The sequence below is a fragment of the Lingula anatina genome, chromosome 10 (assembly GCF_051362555.1).
Source record: "Lingula anatina isolate TDL-2025a chromosome 10, LinAna3.0, whole genome shotgun sequence".
In the NCBI taxonomy this organism is placed as follows: domain Eukaryota; kingdom Metazoa; phylum Brachiopoda; class Lingulata; order Lingulida; family Lingulidae; genus Lingula; species Lingula anatina.
Window position 1 is genome coordinate 19,121,849 of NC_141776.1, and position 22,849 is coordinate 19,144,697.

General features: G+C 37.2%; 2 protein-coding genes across 2 annotated transcripts; both read left to right on the top strand.

Moving 5' to 3' along the window:
- Positions 1-513: 513 nt before the first annotated feature.
- On the top strand, positions 514-12,082 carry LOC106156352 (low-density lipoprotein receptor-related protein 8-like). Its single transcript, XM_086997794.1, has 9 exons — positions 514-1,406; positions 3,790-4,035; positions 4,203-4,371; positions 5,459-5,586; positions 5,835-6,006; positions 6,710-6,828; positions 7,564-8,046; positions 8,475-8,589; positions 8,913-12,082. Exons 1-9 carry the CDS (start codon positions 1,349-1,351, stop codon positions 9,157-9,159), a joined length of 1,737 nt encoding a protein of 578 aa, XP_086853920.1. The 5' UTR covers positions 514-1,348; the 3' UTR covers positions 9,160-12,082.
- A 558-nt stretch (positions 12,083-12,640) lies between these two features.
- LOC106182067 (low-density lipoprotein receptor-related protein 8-like) lies at positions 12,641-22,093 on the top strand. Its single transcript, XM_086998095.1, has 9 exons — positions 12,641-12,841; positions 16,028-16,273; positions 16,866-17,034; positions 17,555-17,682; positions 17,922-18,093; positions 18,412-18,530; positions 19,257-19,727; positions 20,288-20,405; positions 20,679-22,093. The coding sequence occupies exons 1-9, from the start codon at positions 12,784-12,786 to the stop codon at positions 20,917-20,919; spliced, it is 1,722 nt and encodes a 573-aa protein (XP_086854221.1). The 5' UTR covers positions 12,641-12,783; the 3' UTR covers positions 20,920-22,093.
- The last annotated feature ends 756 nt before the right edge of the window (positions 22,094-22,849 follow it).

Here is a 22,849-nt window from a genome sequence, read left to right on the forward strand (position 1 = left end):
AAACGGCCCTCTATCCTTTGTTAAAGGTTACCAGTCAAACGATTAGCATGGATGCATTTCGTTGTTGGTGGAAAATTTGACAGCGGGTTATTTACTGTAATAGCACACTCCTTGGTCATGTTCACTCGATACGTCATTTAGGTCGGCTCAGAACCGTGCTACCACTAGAATTCACACAAAGTACTTAGGTTTGTGTCGACATTTTCTAAATGAAATTTATTTCTAGTGGAGAATTTTCCACGGGCAACGCTGATTAATATTATAGCTGTTTCCGTGTCCTTGAGCCACGGAGTGCTGCTGTCATCTAACCCTGCGACACAGAGAAGATCGAGACGATTTCTCTTAAGGACATATGTACGGAGCCCATTGCCTCTAGTCTGATTGTATTACAGCAGGATAAGCCGTACAGACACATGATGATATATAAATGATTGTAGTGGATAACTGAAACTTCATTGTTGAGAACGAATCAACAAAGACCCCATTCCCACAGATTTTAGATCCCCGTGGGGAGTCTCACTAGATTACTGTCAGCTTAGCCGGCTTAAATGTCTGTCCCGCCTACTAAAAGCTGTAAGGGGGAAATTAACTTCCGTGCGCGGTCCGCCGACAGCAATTTAGCGTGAACCCCCAGGGAGTTAGGTCGATCTAGTTGGATCGATCTAAATCTCTGGGAATGCACTCACAGTTAACGCCATGTGAAGTTAACACATAGTACCTCGAATGATGGGAATTGTGGGAAGCGTAAATTGGACACTACTCCTTCACGAATCACATTCGTCACATTGTATCGGCCTCTACAACCAGGAAGTAATTTCACTTTATTTACATGAATTCAGGCGCAGTGCGCAGAAATATTACTTAAACGAGAGGACGGCAACCAAAATTTTGATCGTGCTAAAATACTCAAAGACAGATTTGACTTCAGTGTTGAAGTCTTACGTAACGACTTACAAAAGTCAACCGATTTAAAGCATCTTGACATAACCTGAATTTACGGATCTTAGTGCGCCATTTTTCAGCTTTTCTATAGGGCAAATTAATACTGCGCAAAACCGCTGGACATTTTGTCGCATTATAAAACAAGGCAAAGGCTCGAATAATATCAAGGTGTTCTCGTTAGCAGAAGTCAAAAGACGACGGAATTGGGTACTTTGAATCTCCTACGACGTGGAACATGCCAAAAAGGAAAGGAAATCAAATGAAGAACAGACCAAATAACAGACTAATGTCACAGTAGGCTGGGACCAGACACTGTTTATCTCGAGCAAAACTCACAAAACATAAACAAGATCTGACTTGCATCCTGATATATTGTTTCAACGCGTGCCATATCGACCCTGATATAATGAATTCCTTGAAGAAATTTGGGGTTTTGTTGTTGGTATATTTATTATCATCTTCAGGTAAGATGGCTTAATTTGTTAACATACATTTTTTATACAGTGACGAAGTTTCATACACCTGTATACATGTATCGAATGTGTAACTGACGTTTTTTTTCCGAAGTGCACAGAGTCGCGAGAAAATATTTGTATAATTACTGCACGGTTTCTAGACTGAAAATCGGAATAGTGCCACAGACTGATAATAGAGAGGTTTCGAAAAGAAAAGTCATTTATCCAGATCTCATGAAAGGGATTCTTTATATAGAACGCCTGTATCCCTTTTAACAAGCAAGCGACGCAAGTGGAAAGTAGCGTTTTATCGATACATATAAGGTACCCCACGTTCACACCCAGTCTCTAAAGCCCATAGCGCCATGATTAATATTTTGTCGTTATATTCTCTCATTTTTTTATGGGGGGGGGGGAGGGGGCAAGATGATAACCTTTCATCAACATTGCCTAATACAACTGTTATTGTTAAAAATTAAATATCCCCTCCCTCGAATGTTTACCGGGAAGTAACAAAGTTAAGAAAGGAGAAAATAGCTACCGTCTAAGTTCCTGCGTCTTTTGCGTGGTCTAATAATCTTCTACTTTAATTTAGTCTGAGTAGTTTTGAGTATTTATCATTCATTACTACGCAATTGTTTTTTTTTTAAGCATTCAGAAAGCGTATAGAATTGACCAGTTAACTGTAATCCCATGTATTGTGACGTTTTCCACTCCGTTCCAATACATAAAAACAATCCTTTTTCTAGTGGACTCTTAACAAAGCTATGCCTATACACTTATTCCCTTCTTAACTGTTATCCAATTAATCTACATGCATTCTGCTAATTTGCGATTAACGTTACCATTTAACGTTACCAGAAACACCATTTCTTCAAAAGACTTAATTCACCTTCAAATTTGAAAACGTGGCAAGAAACGTATCAATCTATTAAACTACATGAGATAATATTTCTCTGTTAAGAATTTCCTTAGTACTGAACAATGGATTTTGTCAGACTGCCAACCTGGATCATACGAAGTAGCATAACATAAGAATAATAGTGGGTTAAAAAACATAAATTTTGTCGCCTCTGGAATCAATAGCCTTTACTTCCTTGGTTTATGATCGACTTAACACTATTCAGCGGTCTCCTGGTATGAGAAAACGATAACAATAGGGTTGTGAAAAGGTTCATTCAGGTGAACTTAAAGATACCATTTGAAGTTCAAAATGTATGAAATTACCCCCCCCCCCCCCCCCCGTTTTTTTTTTAATGTAGAGTTGTGAGGCCAGGGTATGAAGAGGTGATTGCAATTGGGCTTTTTATGCAAAAAAACAGTTAAATGACATAGAATAGAAAAGTTAGAGAAAAAAATTTGATACCGACACTTTTCTGTGTTTACTTCCTGAAATGCATCCTTGATCACAGTACACTCCAACTATTTTGAAGTGATTTTTTTTAAACATGACCCAGATAAATCGTCGCGTGAGCTCGAGCATATTATTTACCCCTCTATTAAATAGTCCAACCATTGTTCACATCTTAATCATGACAGTGACACTTTTATTTAGGGCAGTTACAGGTATTACGGTCATTACTCGATCATTTCAACCGCGAAATTATAGATTTTACAGCCACTGTATTTCTTACAGTAATAATTTCTTAAAAATAGAATATTCATTTTGAGTGGTACCAATACAATTACAATGCAGACTACCTAATAGTTCTATTCTTTACAATTAAAGCTCCAAAATGATATACAGAGTGTATTTTTAAAGATCCCAAAATTATAGTAAATCTATAATTTTCCCCCGTTGAAATGATCGAGCCTTTACCCTAACCCAAAACTCTCTCTGACAAAAGAAATACCCGTATACCTCTTCACCTTTGTTTGCTGGGTCATGTCACAGACTAAGCCGTTCCAAAACTGAAATACCTGTGCGATTGTGTTAAAAAATATTGGTACTAGCTGAAGGATATGGGGGTATCGCCTACTCACTGTGAGGAACAGTCACATTTTCTACGTTACCTTATTTTTGTTACGACAATGAACGGTTTTGTTACGACAATGATGTTTAAAGACTTGATTTAATTTTTACAATAATTTCATAGGATAAAAGGGAAACCTGCTTCACTGAGTAGTCCCTAAAAAAACTGCATACGCTGTGTGGCCATGAAATACATGCACTTCAAAATGAACTAACCTTTTTTTTTTTCGTTTTGTGAGTCTATTGTTTTTTTTTTTTTTTTTTTTTTTTTTGAAAATATTCGGTAAAAGATTCGAAAACGAGATTTAGGAGAATTTACTCAGAATATCAATTTTGTCCGAAAGATTTAAGTGCCCCCCTGCTTCTGCCATAAAAAACAGGGTTTTTTCTTATCTTCTTTCCTTTATACTTTCAATTTAGTGTACAGTGGCTATGTCACAGATGACTTCCTAATTTTCACGGACAGACAAAATGGTGTAATATGGCAAGTTGATCTGATTCAGTGGCAACTTCACTCCATCTTTGCCCAGTGTAATAATCCCATATCCGCAAGTTACGACCCCATAGAGCAACGTGTTTACTGGACTGAAGTTGTCGCCTTCGCTAAAATAAGAAGAGTAAATGTTGATGGAACAGTGCCGGAGACCGTCTTTAATTTCACTGTTGGTAAGTGTGATGTTCACCTACTTCCACTGACAGATTCAGAATTTAAATTTTAGGCATACTGACACGCACGGCGACACACACACACACACACACACACACACACAGAGAGAGAGAGAGAGGTGAGAGAGGGAGAAAGGTCATATTAAAGGTCAAACTTCTCTTCTCAGGGAGCGCGCCGGACGCCGTTACAGTTGACCATATTTCCCGCCTATTGTACTACACCGAATTCAGATATGAAACCATTGGTGTGATGAGATTGGACGGCTCACAACACAAGATCTTGTTAAGAACTGGATTGGATATGCCGAGAGCGATAACGTTGGATCCAGTTAATGGGTATGTAAGAGGGATTCACTGTTTTTTTAGAGTTGGTATTATCAAAATTGAAATTCGTGGTTTTTGTGTCTTAATCTAGTTCTGTTTTAAAGGTGCATAATACTAAATTTGCACTGCTCTGTTTTAGCTCTAATCAATTAAAGGTAAAGAAGGCGAATTGAATTTTTTCTTGATTTCATAAAATGCACAAGCGTCACCAAAGAAACATTCCTCCTCGCGATCCATAATGGTTAGATAAAGTCACAAATTTCTTTTAGACTTCACTAAATTGAAAAAATAGCATCTAGCAAACTGTTTTTCAATAAGCCAATCAAAGCGGCAATGAATACCACAGCAGCTGACGTGATGAGACACACGACTTTTACGACGCATAGTGCTTGGGCCAGAAACTCACAATCTTTCCTGGTCGTAAAGGTTGGTCAAGTCATCGTCTGGGATATCTTATAAATTTTGCAAAATTACACACATATATGGCCTTTCATCAGCATGCCTTGACAAATTCACTGTTGATGAAAGAAATAAATGCAACTACATGTATGCTCCAAACTGTTTTTTTTTAAATTCAATATATACTTGTCCTAGCACTAGTGTATTTCCGCTCAGGGTCAATTTTGCATTATTTTGTTTTACTTAATTAAAACTTTTGACTTAAATTTTAATCGAGTTCCAATAATATTCAATGCAGACATAATAATGCATAAAAATACTGTAGAAATAATGATCCCCCCAAAAAAATTAGTACATTGTAGGCCCTACAACTTGATAAACAAAAAAGAAAACAAGAAGTACTGTTTAATGATGCAAAGTTCCATACAAATTTTGTTGCGTTAGTCATCTTCACGTATAAAACAAAATGAACGAAATTACTACGGAACCAACTCTGGTTTGACTTCCCAAAAGTAAGAAAAAGTACAAAGCTACTGTTTTTTCACTAACGCATATATAATAGAGATACGCATCTATTAATTTTTTCCTAGCCTTGCAGAATATCTTTGACATTACCTTTGAAACGTGACGATTGATGACGTAACTTGGCATGGTGTTAAATGACGTAAAGCGTACACGTTTCCTCCAAACTTTGTTTCAGTTGGATGTATTGGACTGATTGGGGAACGGAAGCAAAGATCGAACGCGCGCACATGGACGGCGAAAACAGACAAAGTGTGGCGTACACGGATCTATCATGGCCGAACGGAATAGATATTGACATCCCTGGTGAGATTTGAACGACATGGGATAATAAAACTTCATTTTCTTAGTGATAATTTCTTCTTAACACGTATGTATGACTCGCTCAGAAGTACTTGAATTACGATGTCTTTTCAAACCTTCATTATTTATTATTAAGACTTTATTTTTTATGTTTGCAAAAGTTGTGATGTAAAATTAAGGCCTTAAATAGTTTTTTCTAAATTCTAAACAAAAAACGTACACAAACACCTAATTATAAGTTCTTTTTACAGAACAGCAACTTTATTGGTGCGACGGAAATTATTCCAAAATTGAAGTGTCCGACCCAGATGGAAGTAACAGACGGTCTTTGATCGAAGCGGGAGATACTCTTGGTGGTCACTACTATGGCATTGCCGTGGACGACCAGCAGATCTATTTCACTGATTGGAAGTTCAATGCCTGGTACGACACTTCCATTTACAACATCTGCTATAAAAAATTCTGGACTAAAATGTTTTGTAAAATGCTGTTATGATCTTAATTAAAAATGTCTGCTAAATGCTTGGATGTGAATTTAACCTGGATTATGACACACATCTATCTTTAGAACTACTTTCTTAAACGTGTGAGAATACCATTACTTGAGCGTTGCAGAAATTCGTCAGAAGGGATTGGGTTAAACAGGCTTCCAGATTCATTTTGCTTCAAATTGTTAAATATACATGACAACCAAAATATGTTTGCATTCCCTTTAATGTAAACAAATGACAGCTATCACTTTCTGGCACACCAAACAAATCAACATGCCAAAAAATATTGCATCTTCTTCAAATATCTATCGTAAACTTAACCTGCCTGTCTGCCTCCGCCTCCAACCCCCACCCCCACCCCAACCATAAATTTGCAGTGGAAAGAAAAAATTAGACAAAAGAAAATCATAGAAGGAGGTATGATACTGTTCGAAACTATATGCGGTGGTATTTGGTTGGGTTTAGTGGCAATAATTTACTCTGTAATTTAATGTCGCTATTGCGAACCAATGCATTTCTTTCAAATCTGTTTATATCCATTGAGTTATATATTCAAGTTATCTCAAATGATTTGTATTCCTTTGTTTGTTTCTTTTGTTCCATTTTTGGTATTTTAATGACGCACATTTTAACAGGGCGTTCCACAGAGCCAACAAACACGACGGCAGTAACTCGACTGTTGCTGGCGCCAGTTTTATTCCAACGGCCAGGTTAACTGGTGTTCACGTGTACAGAAGGTCATATCATTTATCAGGTGAGGTCTGGGTTTGTTTACAGAAAATATAGTGTCGGTTTTTGGTACTAATAACCGTATGTTTTATCTATAAGTATATGTATACTCCCATTATTGTTGTCTTCAACGAAGTCCTTTGAGAAATTTGTAATTAGTCAGTAATTCTTAGCAGATACAGCCCCCGTTGCTTTACATGCGGTTGGCTATGCCGTTGTATCATTCCAAGTTTATCCCAATAGTTATAGATGTATTTCAGACATTTCAAAATTTTCCCGGAGTCTCTAGTTTTTGAATAATATAATCATGTACCCTGCAAATTCGTACGGTGACTTTTAAGACCATATTAAACAACGTGTAGAACTACCGCTCCCGACAATGCATTATTGTAAATGCTATAAAGTATCAGTAAACGTCTTACGAGCTTAGTGGACATATGGCTATTGCCTTTAGTCTCTGAACCCTGTTTACAAATGGACTACAGTAAAAAAATCAATCTAAGCTAAACAACCAGTAGTTTTATGCGAATAAGGCGCGTGTCACAAAGATGATGCACATCCAAAAGATACATAGTGGTATACAATAGCGCGTCTATATCCATATGTCATTGTACATCATTTCATGTCCTGGTATATCGCCACACATTAACAATTGCAAATGGCACCTTCAACTAATCCATGTACGTGCACTAGCTTGTACGTGCATGCGATGTCTTGTTGCAATTTACATTCTACTTGATATGGCAACTCTGTATTGTAGGTTCCAACGGCTGCAGCATAAACAATGGGGGTTGTCCATACCTGTGTCTGCCAAAACCCAACGGCAGAACGTGCGCATGCCCAGATGAATTGTCCGGTTGCATTTCGACTACATCTGCTACCACATCTACAACTACTGTTGTAACAACAAAGCCTACTACTATTACTACTACTACAACCACTTCGCCGACCACGACGACTACTACTACACCTACTACCACCACCACCACCACCACTACTACTACTACTACTACACCAACCACAACGATTACTACTACACCTACTTCAACTACACCAACAACCACTAAGCCAACCACGACGACTATTAGTTCAACAACAACAACGCCAACTACGGCTTCTACTACGCCTACTACCACCACCGGCACAACGACAGTGTCCGCTTTACCTCCCACGGTCACGCCAGCGTCTACCACCTCGAACGTAACTCCCACCACTGAAAAAAATGAAGCTCGATTTGAAGCAGGTAGTATGACTTCCAAAGGTCAAACATAATTATAAAATAGAACAGTTGACGTCTGATAATGATTTTGAATAGTAAAATTTTAAAGAGAGATTGTTTTATCTTCAAAAGGTGACTTTGAGACTGCAGTTGTTGCAAGAAAAATTGTTGCTGTAAATTTGATGATTATTTGCAAAAGCATCTAAAGTTTGCGGCATGTTTGCAAGAATCTTCAAATTTTGCTAAGAGAGATGTGCATTTTAATTGTTTCCCGCTATTGCCAGATACCCATTGTAGAGGTCAAATGTAAGAAATTTAAGATCTTGGAAATGTAATATCATCACTTTCGGCTTCATCAATTTCCTAAAAACTTTCTAAACATTGCTTTTATCTCCATCAATTTCGTAAAAACTTTCCAAACATTACAACATTTATTTTTATGATTCTAATAGTGAAAGGCGAGGACTCGGCAAGCATCCCGCTGGTAATTGGTGTCGCAGTGGCCACACCGTTGGTCACCGTTATTTTGGTGGTGGTCATCATACTAGTATTTCTTAGGAGACGAAGGTAATATATATATATATATATATATATATATATATATATATATATATATATACGCTTTCACAGACACACACTCTCTTTTTTCTCTCTCTCTCTTAATTTTTGTATTTTTGTAATTTTTCATTCATATGTTTCTTTATTAATTCATCTTGTCTACTGTGTATTTTATTGGTTTGGTTTCCCATTTTGCATATCTTTTACATGTAGTCAGTTCAGTACATTACTGTATATTTCCAATCGTAGAATTTTTCTTGCAAATAATTTATCATCCTTTTTTTCCCTTGAGATGGGACAAAAGTGGCGTACATTTGTGAATCTTATTTCAGAACACCGCTACCTGACCCACTAAACTTACATGTTCCTCACCTCAACCCCGCGTTTTCCGACGGTCCGGCACCTGCCCCGCCTAAATCACCTAAAGGACAACTTCGTGTGTCAACCAATTCGGACTATGACACAATTCCAGGTGATTACCTAACATCGACGGCAGATGATACTTATGAAGTACCAGTGACCCAAGAGGATCAGTATTCGGATTATGCCAGCATCTTACCGCAGCATGTCGACGTATAACCAGCAGCTTCAAAGGGGGTATCTCCCCCCCCCCCCCTAAAAAAAGAAATTAGTGAACTCCCCGTCGACCCCTTCAGTTAAACCGAGGGTGAAGACAGCATATGTCTTCTTGTTTGGTTGACTCAACATAGGAATGGAATATATGAAACCTTTGTTAAGGACTTTTTCCTAGGCCAAAAACTCGGTTTTTCTCCCCCCCTCCCTTCTCCCCACCCCTATCAATACTCCTACCTACCGCCCTGTGTATAGGTACTAGTAATTTGAATAGAAACGATACAAACGGATATTCTCTACGCCGTTTAACAGCAGATTACTAACAAAAACAAAAAATTGATGTATATAAAGAAAAAGCAATTACAAAACGCTGACACACTGATAGTGGAACACAAATGACGTTATACAGTTGGAATTTTATGCAGTCATCTTCATGGGCTTACATTTTATTTTGTGTGGGAATTTTATTAAGCACCTTGATGTACGTCAACATTTGATTCAGAGTGTATGTTTTCCTGCCATGGTGGCTGTTTTACTAAATTTCTCGACCCCCCCCCCCCCCCCCCCCCCCCCCCCGACCATGTTGCATGTGAACAATTGAGGTAAACACACTTCGGGGCAGTCGCGTGTGAGCATGGCACGTGCTGATAGAATGTGATACAAACACGTCCAACAATAAAAAGCCTCAAGATTACGGAATTCTCATGGGAAAACGGCACTCTGCTGGTGAATAAGAGGAACATTATAGAGAGGGCTGTGTATAGTTTGGAACTCAGAAAACGACGAAATTGTGCTTCCAAACTGTGTACGGACTTAAGTTTAGAATGAAGCTGCATAAAGAGAATAAGCAAATGTAGATTTTTTCGTAACGTGTGCGTTATATAAATTGGTTTAGAATAAAACACCATAGAGAATAAACGTATGTTCAGGTGTATGCAATGTGTGCGATTTCTCTGAAAGGCTTATGTACGGGGCTCAGTGCCTCTAGCCTAATTTTGTTACAGAATGATGATGTATAAATGATACAAATGATTGTAGTTGATAACTTAGAACTTAGTTTTTGAGAGCGAACAATCAACAAAGTTAACGCCGTGTGAAGTTAAGAAATCATATCTCGCACGATGGGAATAGTGGGGGATATAGATTGGACCCTACTCGTCCACGAAACTACAATTAACAGAATTAATTGTATTTATGTAGCAAATGGTTTGTTTTAGTGGTGCTATTAACGTTTTGGTAATACATCAACGTTTGTTTGGGTCTTGTGTCTGCACATTTTGACCTTAAAGTAGTTGACCAAGGCAAGGTGATAACAGATGTCCAGGGTTAAGGAATGTCTTAGCTGCTGTGTATCTAGGCACACACATGTATTTTCTATGAAAGATGTTTTGGAGATTAATTCCATCGAGCTGCATTCAGTGAGAAGTCATTCAGCTTTGTAGCTGCGGATATATTTACCCACAGTTTTAGCAGCTACACTGTATTATTACTTACGTTTCTTTATTGTTATTTGTACCATGGCCAGAAATGTGCAGCATTTACGCGATACGCGAGGGCGCAACAGTAGGGCTTCACGTGACTCAACTAACCAATCACAGCACAAGAATGGCATCGCACACAGACTCTGTGATAAGTGCTCAGCCCATTGTCAAGTAGTGTTAGTTCATGGTAACAAGCGTCTGATATGTGCAGAGAAGTTTATTATTATAATATATATTGTTCTTATTGTTACATTATTAAATCTAACTCTGTATCCGAGTAGTAACTATACTGTACCAAGTCAGGTACTGATGATGTACAGAGGTCATATACTGTATTCCAGAATAAGCCATTACCACTGATTTATAACTTTCATTTTTGTTTTATATGTTATTCATGAAAGAGTTCATGAAAGATTATTTTAATTTGTTAAATCGTGATCTTATTCTTTTTATATTCAAATAATTGAATACTGTGGGTAAAATTGGTCTTCCACTTCTTATTTGCATTTTCCCTTTACTACAAGATTATTTTGGAACAGTTGCAGCATTAAAAATTTAAATAAATAGCAATCTGAAAGAAGAATTTTGCATAATTATTAAATGATGATAAGAATTTTGGATTAAGAGATTAGTTAAATACTGAGTAGTGATATGGTCAGTCAATTTATGTAGAATCTGATAATATGATTGAAAATACTGATTGAATTCTTGGCCTTGCACTGGGCAGTTTACATTTGTGCCAAGTGCTCTTTTTGGACTCCATTGTACAGTGGTAAAAAATCTTCAATTGCCATGAAATTTTTTAATCAGACTCTGTATGTTACTGCTATCAACTGTTGCTATCGGCAACGAATTAATTTCCCTTTGTTTCTGAGTGAATCTACCGTCTAAAATCACAATTACTGAAAATATTTGCGTTTTGCTGAGGGTAGTCTAGGCAATATACGGCAAACATGTTAGTACGTGTGTACAACAGAATTATTTAAAAAAACCTAGCGATATTTGGTCAGGAGTTGCTTGTAGCATAGCACAGCGTTGCTGTCTATCGGCATCAGGCCGTTAGTTTGTCAATTCTCACGAATTACCCACGAATCGCGAACCCATTCATTTTCCTATGGCAATCTAGCAACTCATTAAAAATGCACGCATGCGCAATGGGCTAGGCGAGACGTCATGCAGTGCATTTCTGGGGATGACAAATATGATGTGAGAGAAGCTCACATCCCCGCCGGCCTTTTATTTTCATTTGCGCCAACGTTTTGCTCCTATAGCTGTTGTGATTTCTCATATTTTTCATACTTAATCCTGGTTACATTCATTAACAATAACATACTTTATTATTTTTATATTTGGCACTTATATAGTTTGGGGGATGTTTGATTATCTCCCCAGTTCTGTAACTCTGTGTCTTATTAATTTTCGTCATTAATAAATGACAATTACAGTCATATGGACTTATATTACTTAATTTGGAGCAAAAACAGAGCTTCGTTGTGCTTGTGAACATTTGGCTACATAAATCACGTTCTTCACATTGTATCGACCTCTACAACCAGGAAGTAATTTCACTTTATTTTCATGTATTTTTGTACAGTGTACAAAACAAACAAAAAACAAGCGCATATTTTGAGGTCCAAATCAAGAACTATTGCTTAAACGAGATGACAGCAACGAACAATGTGATCACGCTGAAGCACACAAAGCCAGATTTGACTTCAGTGTTTTAGTTTTATGTGACCACTCGCGAAGGACAAATGTTTCAAAAGCACCTTGAATTAACCTGAATTTACTGATCATATTTCGGCTTTTCTAATAATACTGAACAAAATCGCTAGACATTTCGTTACATTATAAAACAAGGCAAAAAGCACGGATACCACCAATGTATCCTCGTTAGTAAAAGTCACAAGACGATGAAACTGTGCCAACTGAACAGGGCACTTTTAATCTCCCTCGACGTGAATCATACTAAAGAGGAAAAGAAATTAGACTCCCAAATAAGGAACAGGCTACAAACTTTACGTCACAGTACGCTGGGGCCTAACACTGAAGGGTTTATAACGAGAAAAACTCACAAAATATTGACAAGATCCTACAGGCAGGCATCCTGATATATTGTTCCAACACGTGCCATATCGACCCTGTTATAATGAATCCCATGAAGACGTTTGGGGGATTGTTTGTGATATTTTTATTATCATCTTCAGGTAAGATGGCTTTATTTTCTTAACATATTCTTATATACTCACGAAGTGACATACATATTTATCTAATTTGTAATTGAAGTTCTTCCCAATGTTTACAGAGTCACAAAAAGACAGGTATAACTACTGCACGGTTTCTTATCTGAAAACCGGAATATCGTCACAGACTGATAACAAAGAGGATTTGAAAAGTAAAATTATATATTCAGATTTCCTAAAAAGGATTTTTATATAGAGTGACGCAAGTTGAAAGTAGCGTTTGAACGATATAAGATATCCCAAATGGTGAAATTGTCCACACTCAGTCTCTGAAGCCCATAGTGCCATGTTTAATATTTTGCTTTCATATTATCGAAATTATTTTAGGGGGAGGGAGGTACATTGTCTCAAAGAATTGTCATTGTTAAAAAAATTACTATGGCTAGTTAAAGGGTTGTGAAAAGCGTCACTAAGGTAAACATGAAGACAGAATTTGAAGTTCAAAATGGCCCTGTCACACCTTGACGATTTAGCCAGCGAACGCCAACGTATGAAAAATTTGGCCAATAGGCTGGAGTACGTCGAATGTTATGGGTAAATTTTGTATAAGTTAAGAGCACGCTGAAGCACGCCGGCATACGTCGTAGTACGTCCACGTAGTCACGCACAAAACTTTTCGACGTACAGGTATGTCAACGTATGATTCATACGTCCCGCATACGCGGGCAATAAGTTATGCGATCGTTGACGCCCGTTCACACACGTTATGTATAAGTTACTCACAAGTCGCAATACGTCAAGATAATATCAAGCGTACCCAAGACGTTTGTTCAACCTATGATTAACGTGATTTTAACCTATGGGTTACTTATATCAAACTTACCTCAAACGCATATTGACATATTTAGACGTATTTGACGCGTTTCGAACAACCCCAGAACTTACTGAACGCGCTGCTAACGTTGAGCTACCGTATGATGGCGTGTTGGCAGCGTTTAGGGGAATTGGGGTATAAAAATGGGTTCACAGGAGGAACCCGTCAGTACTCCTCAAGAATCCATGGTGAGCAGATGTGCATGTCACCCGAGAGAGAATGAGAATCTGACAAGGCACGTGATCGTCGGCCATACGCTGCCGTGCGGTATGCGTAAGTTAGACTGGCGTTGGGCATAAGTTGTGAACGCCGGCATAACGCTACGCATTCGTTGGTGTAAGTTGTCTATAAGTAATGGAAACGTTCTATTTAAGTTACTAATCGTCATGTATACGCCGAACTCATTATGAATACGCTATGTATACAGCAAAAATTAAAAAAAAAAAAACGTCGACAGTTCAACGCACCCTGTATGCCATCAAAATGATCACGCTGGCGAAATCGTCAAGATGTGACAGGGCCAAAATGTATGAAATTACGCTCAGCTTTATGATATTGTGCACTTATAAATGAAATGAAATAGAAATGTAAGAGAAAACATATGGTATTTAATATCGATACTTTTTATGTACAGACACAGATTTGTCTGTATACACATGTAGCCTTCTCCTGTGTCTGTCGTCGTAGTCGGCGTTATATTACTAAATGAAATGAAAACCATATTACCTTTTGTCTTCAAACTTAAAAAACTGATGAACATTTATGAAATACAGGTCAAGTTCGAATATCAGCCTGATCGGATCATTTTTCCAGAAATTATGCTTTTTTATTTTTTTTTCAGCATATTTTATCCACCGTAATACAAATACAATGAAAATCATGTCACATTTTATTTTGAAACTTGCACGACTGATTCAAAGGTGTGACATATAGATCAAGTTCGAAAATTGGCTTGACAAGTTTATTTTTGTTGAAGTTATGCTGTTTTTTGTATATAAATGGGTTATTATTCATGTTAACAGTCTCAGTATTGAACTTATCATATTTATAAAAGTATTTTTTGACATTTTCTGCATCTTGATAATTTTGTAACTTGCTTATATAAAAATGATGGTAAATTTGTTATTGTATGATAAAGTTTCAAAAATGAGAATAAACTCAAATCAGTGCAGTTTGTCAGATTCAATTCCTCACTATGTTCTGAATCTAAGAATGGAGCAAATTGGACATTTTAGATTGTTTTATTGATATTTTTCCCAACTTGACGATTTTGTAGTTGATCATTTAAAAATAAAAGTAAATTGGTTATTGTGTATTATGTTATAAGTGTAGGAAATGAAAATAACACATTTCAGTACTTGTGTACATATCGGCATTTTTAAGGTGTGACTTTTCCATGGGCCTGATTGCTAGTCACATTTTCCAGACATCAATGGTACCTGAAGTGTATAAATTAAAATTAATGGTGATTATATGCTGTTAAGCATTAAGTAACACTGCATCAAAATTGATAAAAAATATTTTGTCTACTTCCACTACAAGTGCTCTAAATGGAAAAATTATTATTTTGTAACTGACAAGAATGATTGACAAATTGGCAAACCAAATTGAGATTGGATGCTTTTTCCTTCTTGATGTCTGTACATTTGACAGCTTTGCTGCCTTGTTTGTATTTACTTCCTGAAATGCATCCTAGATCACAGCACACTTCAACTATTTTCATGTCAATTATTTTGTTAAACAAAACCCAGATAAGTCGTCGCGTGAGTTCGAGTATATTGTATATCCTCTCTTAAATACTCCAACCGCTGTTTACATCCTTCCCATACCAGTGACACTTAAGGGCAGCAACAGCATAACAATCCAGGCATCCGCTCTGACAAATAAAATATTTCCTCTCCACTTGTGCCCGCTGGGTCATTTGATATAAGTAATATCGCTGTGTTTCAAAACTGAGAGACCTGCGAGACTGTGATAAAGAAAATATTATTGGCACTAGCTGAGAGACGTGTGTATTGCCTATAAACGGTAAAAGAAAATGTTATTTTTTTCTGCGTTACCTTATTTTTGTTACGATAATGAGCATATTGATGATCGTTAAATTTGATTTACTTTTTTACAAGCATTTCACAAGATACAAGGAAAACCTGCTTTAGTAATGAGGAGGTCCCTAAAATGCTACACATTCTGTGTGGTCACATGTATTTCAATAATAAATACTAAAATGTCTGGTTTTTCGTATTGGGAGTCTATTGATTTTTTTTTCTTTTTTGTAAGTTCGTCGTTTCGTTTCAAGTTTTTTCTTATCATTTCTTTGCTTTATACTTTCAATTTAGTGCACAGTCGCTATGTGACCGATGACTTCCTACTTTTCACGGACAGACTAAACGGAGTAATATGGCAAGCTGACCTGATCCAGTGGAACCTGCACGCCATCTATACCCAGTGTAATAACCCCATATCCGCAAGTTACGACCCCATAGAGCAGAGGGTTTACTGGTCTGAGGTTGTCACCTTCGCTAAAATAAGAAGAATAAATCTGAATGGAAAAGAGCCGGAAGTGGTCTTTGATTTCATTATTGGTTAGTGTGGTGTAGTTACATTGACAGATTTTACATTACAGGCATGCTTACACACACGTATACAGAGAGAGAGAGAGAGAGAGAGAGAGAGAGAGAGAGAGAGAGAGAAAGCCATTTTAAAAGTCCAATTTTATTATTCAGTATCAAACAACAAACAACCTTACATTATTTGCCTATAAGTCACAAACACACACACTTGTACTCTTCCCCCCTCTCTCAGTATGAAAAATATACCATTACCATAGTGCCTATAAGGATAGAAATGGAGATTGACCATTTATTTTTTAACCTTACAGTTGAAATATTTAAAAAAGTATACCCTGAAATGGTTGCTTGTCAATTAAATTGTAACATATACGATTAACATTTTCCCACACATTGTTGTTTTTGTCGGTGTACATACATGTATACAAAGAATATTAGCAAGTATTTCTGTAGTATTTAATATAATCTTGTTTCTTCCCATGTGGGGATTTCTGTTCTCGTTCTATATATACTAACATATACTTCTAAATTATTTAAATAAGAAAATTAAGACCTTTAATACTGTAGGCTTCCACGAGCCCGTTAAAAGTCAAACTTCTCTTCTCAGGGAGCGTGCCGGACGCTGTTGCAGTCGACCATATTTCCCGCCTATTGTACTACACCGAGGGCATGTATGAAACCATTGGTGTGATGAGATTGGACGGCTCCCAGCACAAGATCTTATTAAGAACTGGATTGGATATGCCGAGAGCGATGACGTTGGATCCACTTAATGGGTATTTACGAGGGTTTCCCCCAATTTTTTAGAGTTGACATTATCAAAATTGAAATTGATTTTTAGTGTGTGTGTGTGTGTATGTGTGTGTGTGTGTGTGTTTTAAACTTATTTTGTTTTTAAATATGCACTTATGTTATGCTTAACATGCCCTTTCCTGTTTTAGCTCTAAACAATCAAAGTCAAAATAAGCGAGTCGAAATGTTGTGATTGTTTCATTAGATGCACAACCATCACAAAATAGATAAATCTCCAGGAATGGTAAGATGCGGTCATTAATTTCTCTTTGGCCTCAATAAATGGAACAAAAGCATCTAGACAATATAACATGGCATTTAGCAACGTAATATGAGCGGCTGCCAAGCCTAAATTACTTGGGCCAATAATTTTTTATATTCATGACACGTTTTATGGAGGAGATCATGAGCACAATGCATTGTAAAAACTTGTTCAGCGTAAAGTTTCGTGGCATGGTGTTACATAGCGTAAGACGTACACGTTTCTTCCATACTTTGTTACAGCTGGATGTATTGGACGGATTGGGGTGCGGAACCAAAGATAGAACGTGCCCACATGGACGGCGAAAACAGACAAACTGTGGCGAACACGGATCTATCATGGCCGAACGGAATAGATATTGACATCCCTGGTGAGATTTGCGCCACATATGGGATTATAAGATTTCGTTTTATTAAGATAATTCCTTCTTAATATCGATTATTTAGAAATACTTGTATAATGTTTTATTAAAATGTTATTGTTTCATAATTTAGATATTATTTATTTTCTAATGATTGCGAAATATATTCTGTAAATTCAAGGCCCAAAACCGTTTTTCTTAATTCTTGATTTAAAACTTACACAAACACCTGAGATATTGCTTTACAGAACAGAAACTTTATTGGTGCGATGGAAATTATTCCAAAATTGAAGTGTCCGACCCAGATGGAAGTAACAGACGGTCTTTGATCGAAGCGGAAGATACTCTTGGTGGTCACTACTATGGCATTGCCGTGGACGACCAGCAGATCTATTTCACTGATTGGAAAATCAATGTCTGGTACGACATTTCCGTTTAAAACATCTGCTATTGAAACTTTCTGGATTGAATTTTTTGTAAAATTGTGTTATCTTAATTAAAATGCCTGTAATATGCCTGAATGTGAATCTAACCTGGATTGGCACAGTACCCGGTGTACTCATTTAATATAGACTACACCTTTAATGTAATGCTGGTATTGCTAGCAAATGCAATTCTTTCAAATTTATTTATATCTATACAGCTATAAATTCAATTTATCTCAAGTTGATTTGTATTCCTTTGTGTATTTCTTTTCTATTTTATTTTTTGGTATTTTAATAACGCACATTTCAACAGGGCGTTCCATAGAGCCAACAAACACGACGGCAGTAACTCGAGTGTTCGTGCTGCCAGTTTTATTCCCTTGGCCAAGTTAACTGGTGTTCATGTGTACAGAAGTTCATACCATTTATCAGGTAAGGCATGGGGTGTTCACAGAAAATGTAATAATGGTTTGGGGTCTAATAGCCGGCTAAGATGTTGGTGACTTAGTTGTTCTCAGCAAAATTCGCCTTTTTGGTATTATTATCTTTGCGAAATTTGAAATCTATGAAAATTTTCTTAATAGAAATTTTAAGTCTTAGTAGGTACCTTGCACACAGTTAGCTAAGCTGTTGTATCATTTTAAGTTTAGCCTTATAGTTTTAGACGTCTTTTAGACATTTCAGAATTTTCCCAGTCTCTCTGGCTTCAATATTATGATCAATCACCCTGCATATTCTTATGGTAACTTTTAAGATCATATTAAATCACGTGTAGAAGTTCCAGTCCCAACAATTAATTTTTGTGAATGCTATAACGTATCAGTATATGTCTCAAACAGCTTAGTGAATATGTGGCTCTTGACTTCACTCTCTCAACCCTGTTTACTATTAGGCTAAAGTCACAAATCGCTGTAAGCTAAGCATCCAGTATTCTTATGCGAATAAGGTGCGTGTCACAAAGATGATGCACATGTACTAAAAGATACATACTGGTATACAACAGCGCGTCTATATCCATATATCATTGCACATCATTTCATGTCCTTATATATCGCCACATTTTATCAAATGACATCTTAAACGACTACATTCACTACATAGAGTTATTGTCTTGTTGCACTTTACGGCATTTTTTGCTTTGGGAAATATGTATTGTAGGATCGAACGGCTGCAGTTTAAACAATGGGGGTTGTCCATACCTGTGTCTACCAAAACCCAACGGCAGAACGTGCGCATGTCCAGATGGGGAATCCGCATGCGTTTCGACGACATTTTCCAACACCTTTACAACTCCTGTTGTAACAAAACCGCCCACCAAGACTACTACGCCTACTACAAGAACCACTGCACCAACAACGACTACTACGGTAACGACAACGTCCACTACGCCTACTACCACTAGTGCTACCACTACGCCAACTACAACGACAACGCCTACTACGACTTCTACTACGTCTACCACGCCTACTACCACCACCGGCACAACGACATCCATTACCCCGATCACCACGTTCGTTTCGTCAACTTCCCTCGCAACGACATTCCCTGCCTCGCCTCCCACAGTTACACTAGCGTCTACCATCCCGAATGTTATTCCAACTAGAATAGAGGGAGCTGAAAATGACGCAGGTAGCATGACTTTCAAAGGTCAAAAATAATTATAATATACAATAGTTGATGGCTTTAACTGGTATTGAATTAAACTTTATAGAAAGATCGTTTTATCTTCTAAAGGTGGCTTTGAAATAGAGACCGTCCATTCATGGAGAAACAGAGGAACAAGCCCACTTAGCAAAGTGAAAATTTTGCGGCAAATGTGCTGGCAATTTGCAACAAACTAAACTGTTTGCAGATTGATGCAAGGAAAAATGTTGCTGCATAATTGCAAGAGCATCTAAAGTTTGCGAGACTTTTGCAAGAAGCCTTCGTATCTTCTCAAGTCTAAACAGTATCTCATTTGCAGAGCAGAACTCGTTTTTGCAGATTTGCTGCAAATTTGAGGAAACAGTTTGCAAGAAGCCTCAAATTTTTGGTAAAAGAGATCTACATTTTTAATTGTCTCCTGCTTTTGCGAGAAATCCATGCATTGTTAAAATCTTCACATTTGTAAGACATTTACTGGAATCGTGAAATCCCCTTCGTCAATTCCAAAGATTTCACAAACAGTATTGTTATTTTTGTTATTCCAGGAGGGAATGGCGAGGACACGGCAAGCATCCCGCTGGTAATTGGTGTCGCAGTGTCCACACCGTTGGTCACCGTAATTTTGGTGGTGGTCATCATACGACTGTTTCTTAGGAGACGAAGGTACAATATATGTACATGTATCTCTCTTTCACACACATACATGTACAGACTCTCTCTCTCTCTCTCTCTCTCTCTCTTATTTAAAGTTTTGTATATATGTAATATTTCATTCATACATTTCTATATTTATTCATCTATATTTTTTACTATGTATTTTCTTGCTTTAGTTTGTATATTTCCAATCGCAGACTTTTTTCTTGTGAATAATTTCTTATCATCCTTTCTTCTTGAAGATAGGACAAAAGTGGCGTTCGTTTGTGAATTTTATTTCAGAACACCGCCACCTGACCCACAAAGTCTACGTGTTCTTCGCTTCAACCCCGCGTTTTCCGACCGTCCGGTACCTCCCCCTCCTAAATCACCTAAAGGACATCTTCGTGTGTCAACCGATTGGGAGTTCGACCATATTCAAAGTGATTACCTATCATTTACAGCAGATAATATTTATGAGGGGACCCAAGAGAATCAGTATTCGGATTATGCCAGCATCTTACCGCAGAATATGGACGTTTAACCAGCAGCTTCAAAGGGGGGGTACCCCCCCCCCCAAAAAAAAAAAAAAAAAAAAAAAAAAAGAAGGAAATAAGTGAACTCCCGGTTGACCCCTTCAGTTAAACCAAGGGCGAAGACATACTTTTTTGGGTTACTCAACCAAAGGAATGGAACATATGAAACCTTTGTAAACTTTGGGTTCAGAGAGGACAAAGGGTTTAAAGACAAAGATGACAAAGACAAAAAATTATATATATACGCTGACACACTGATAGTGGATGACGTCATATAGTGGATGACGTCATATAGTTGGAGCTTTATGCAGTCATTTTTATGGGAATATAGTCTTACGTTTTATTTTGTGTGGGACTTTTGTTTAGCACCTATATGTACGTCAACATTTGATTCAGAGTGGATGTTTTCCTGACATAGCAGCTGTTATACCAAACATCTCAACCCCCCCACCCCGACCATGTTGCATGTGAACAAATGATGTAAACACACCTCGTGACAGTCACGTGTGGGCATGGCACGTGCTGATGGACTGAAATACGAACACGTCCATAGATAGGATAGCTCAAGATTCCTGAACTCTTATGGGAATACGGCACTTTTCTAGTAAATGAGAGGCACACTATAGAAAGGGCTGTCTGTTGTTTGGAACTCAGAAAACGGTGAAATTCTGCATTCAAACTGTCTACGGACTTAAAGTTAGAATCAAATGCATTAAGAGTATTAGCAAATGTAGAATTTTTTGTAACGTGTGCGTTTTATGAACCTGTTCAGAATAAAACTCCTTAGAGAATTAACATATGTTCAAGTGTATGCAAACTGCGCCTAAGAGCAAGTACAGTGAGAGTCAAGGTAGTACGGAGCTGCAAGACAGAAACATCAGATTTGTTTAACACAAACATATACAAGCTTCCCATTCATTAGAAAGGTAAATCTCGCCTTAGATTTTGATCAACTTAGGCCAGGCTAACCCTAACCTTTATAACTAAATGGAGGGCGGACTTTCTGTTACATGAACCCTCAGTTTCATTACATAGGGTAATTTTACGTGTGATCCTGAATATATTTGTCTTTATTTCAAATATGTGAATTTACACAGTTAAGAATTTAAAAAGTTAATAATCGCTGTTAAAATGTAAATATGTTTTTGAAGGAAAAAATAAAGTCGCAATGTTAATTACGGATATGTCTGTCATAGTGATTTTATTTAAGCATGCTTTAGATCAGGTTGGGTATCGGCAACAGACAACAATGAAGAGTGTATGTTTTTATCAACTTAATTAATATATCTAAAGCATGGAGGCTGAAAATATCCGGGATGATTGTTTCATGTTTATCTTTATAACATTTTTTTTTTTTTGGGGGGGGGGGGTTAGAACTGGGATACTCGGAATATTTGGGGGCACCATCTAGAAAATACTACGGTCTCTGTTTTGGCGTGGTGGCGGAATAGAATATAAAGGGGAGCGGGTTTTTATTTTCTGCTTTTTGTCTGTACATTTGACAGCTTTGCTGTCTTGTTTCTCATTTTCCCGATTTTTCAATTAAACGGATGGATTCCTCTTTTGCATTCTCTGACCCCCCAAATAAATAAATAAATAAATAAAATTGCTCATAGAGCATTTTCTGCTTTTTGTCTGTACATTTGACAGCTTTGCTGTCTTGTTTCTCATTTTCCCGATTTTTCAATTAAACGGATGGATTCCTCTTTTGCATTCTCTGACCCCCCAAATAAATAAATAAATAAATAAAATTGCTCATAGAGCAAAAAAGACTGCAAATGTGTTGAAGCTATCAATATTTAGATTTAGTTACAAAATAAATGAAATAGGTCGTAGAGGAAAATCATGCAAAGGTTGTAATTTTTTTAATTCCAATTTACTTGTAATTGTTATGTATTTTTGAATGTAGCAGTATTTAGATTGAAGTACAAATTAAAT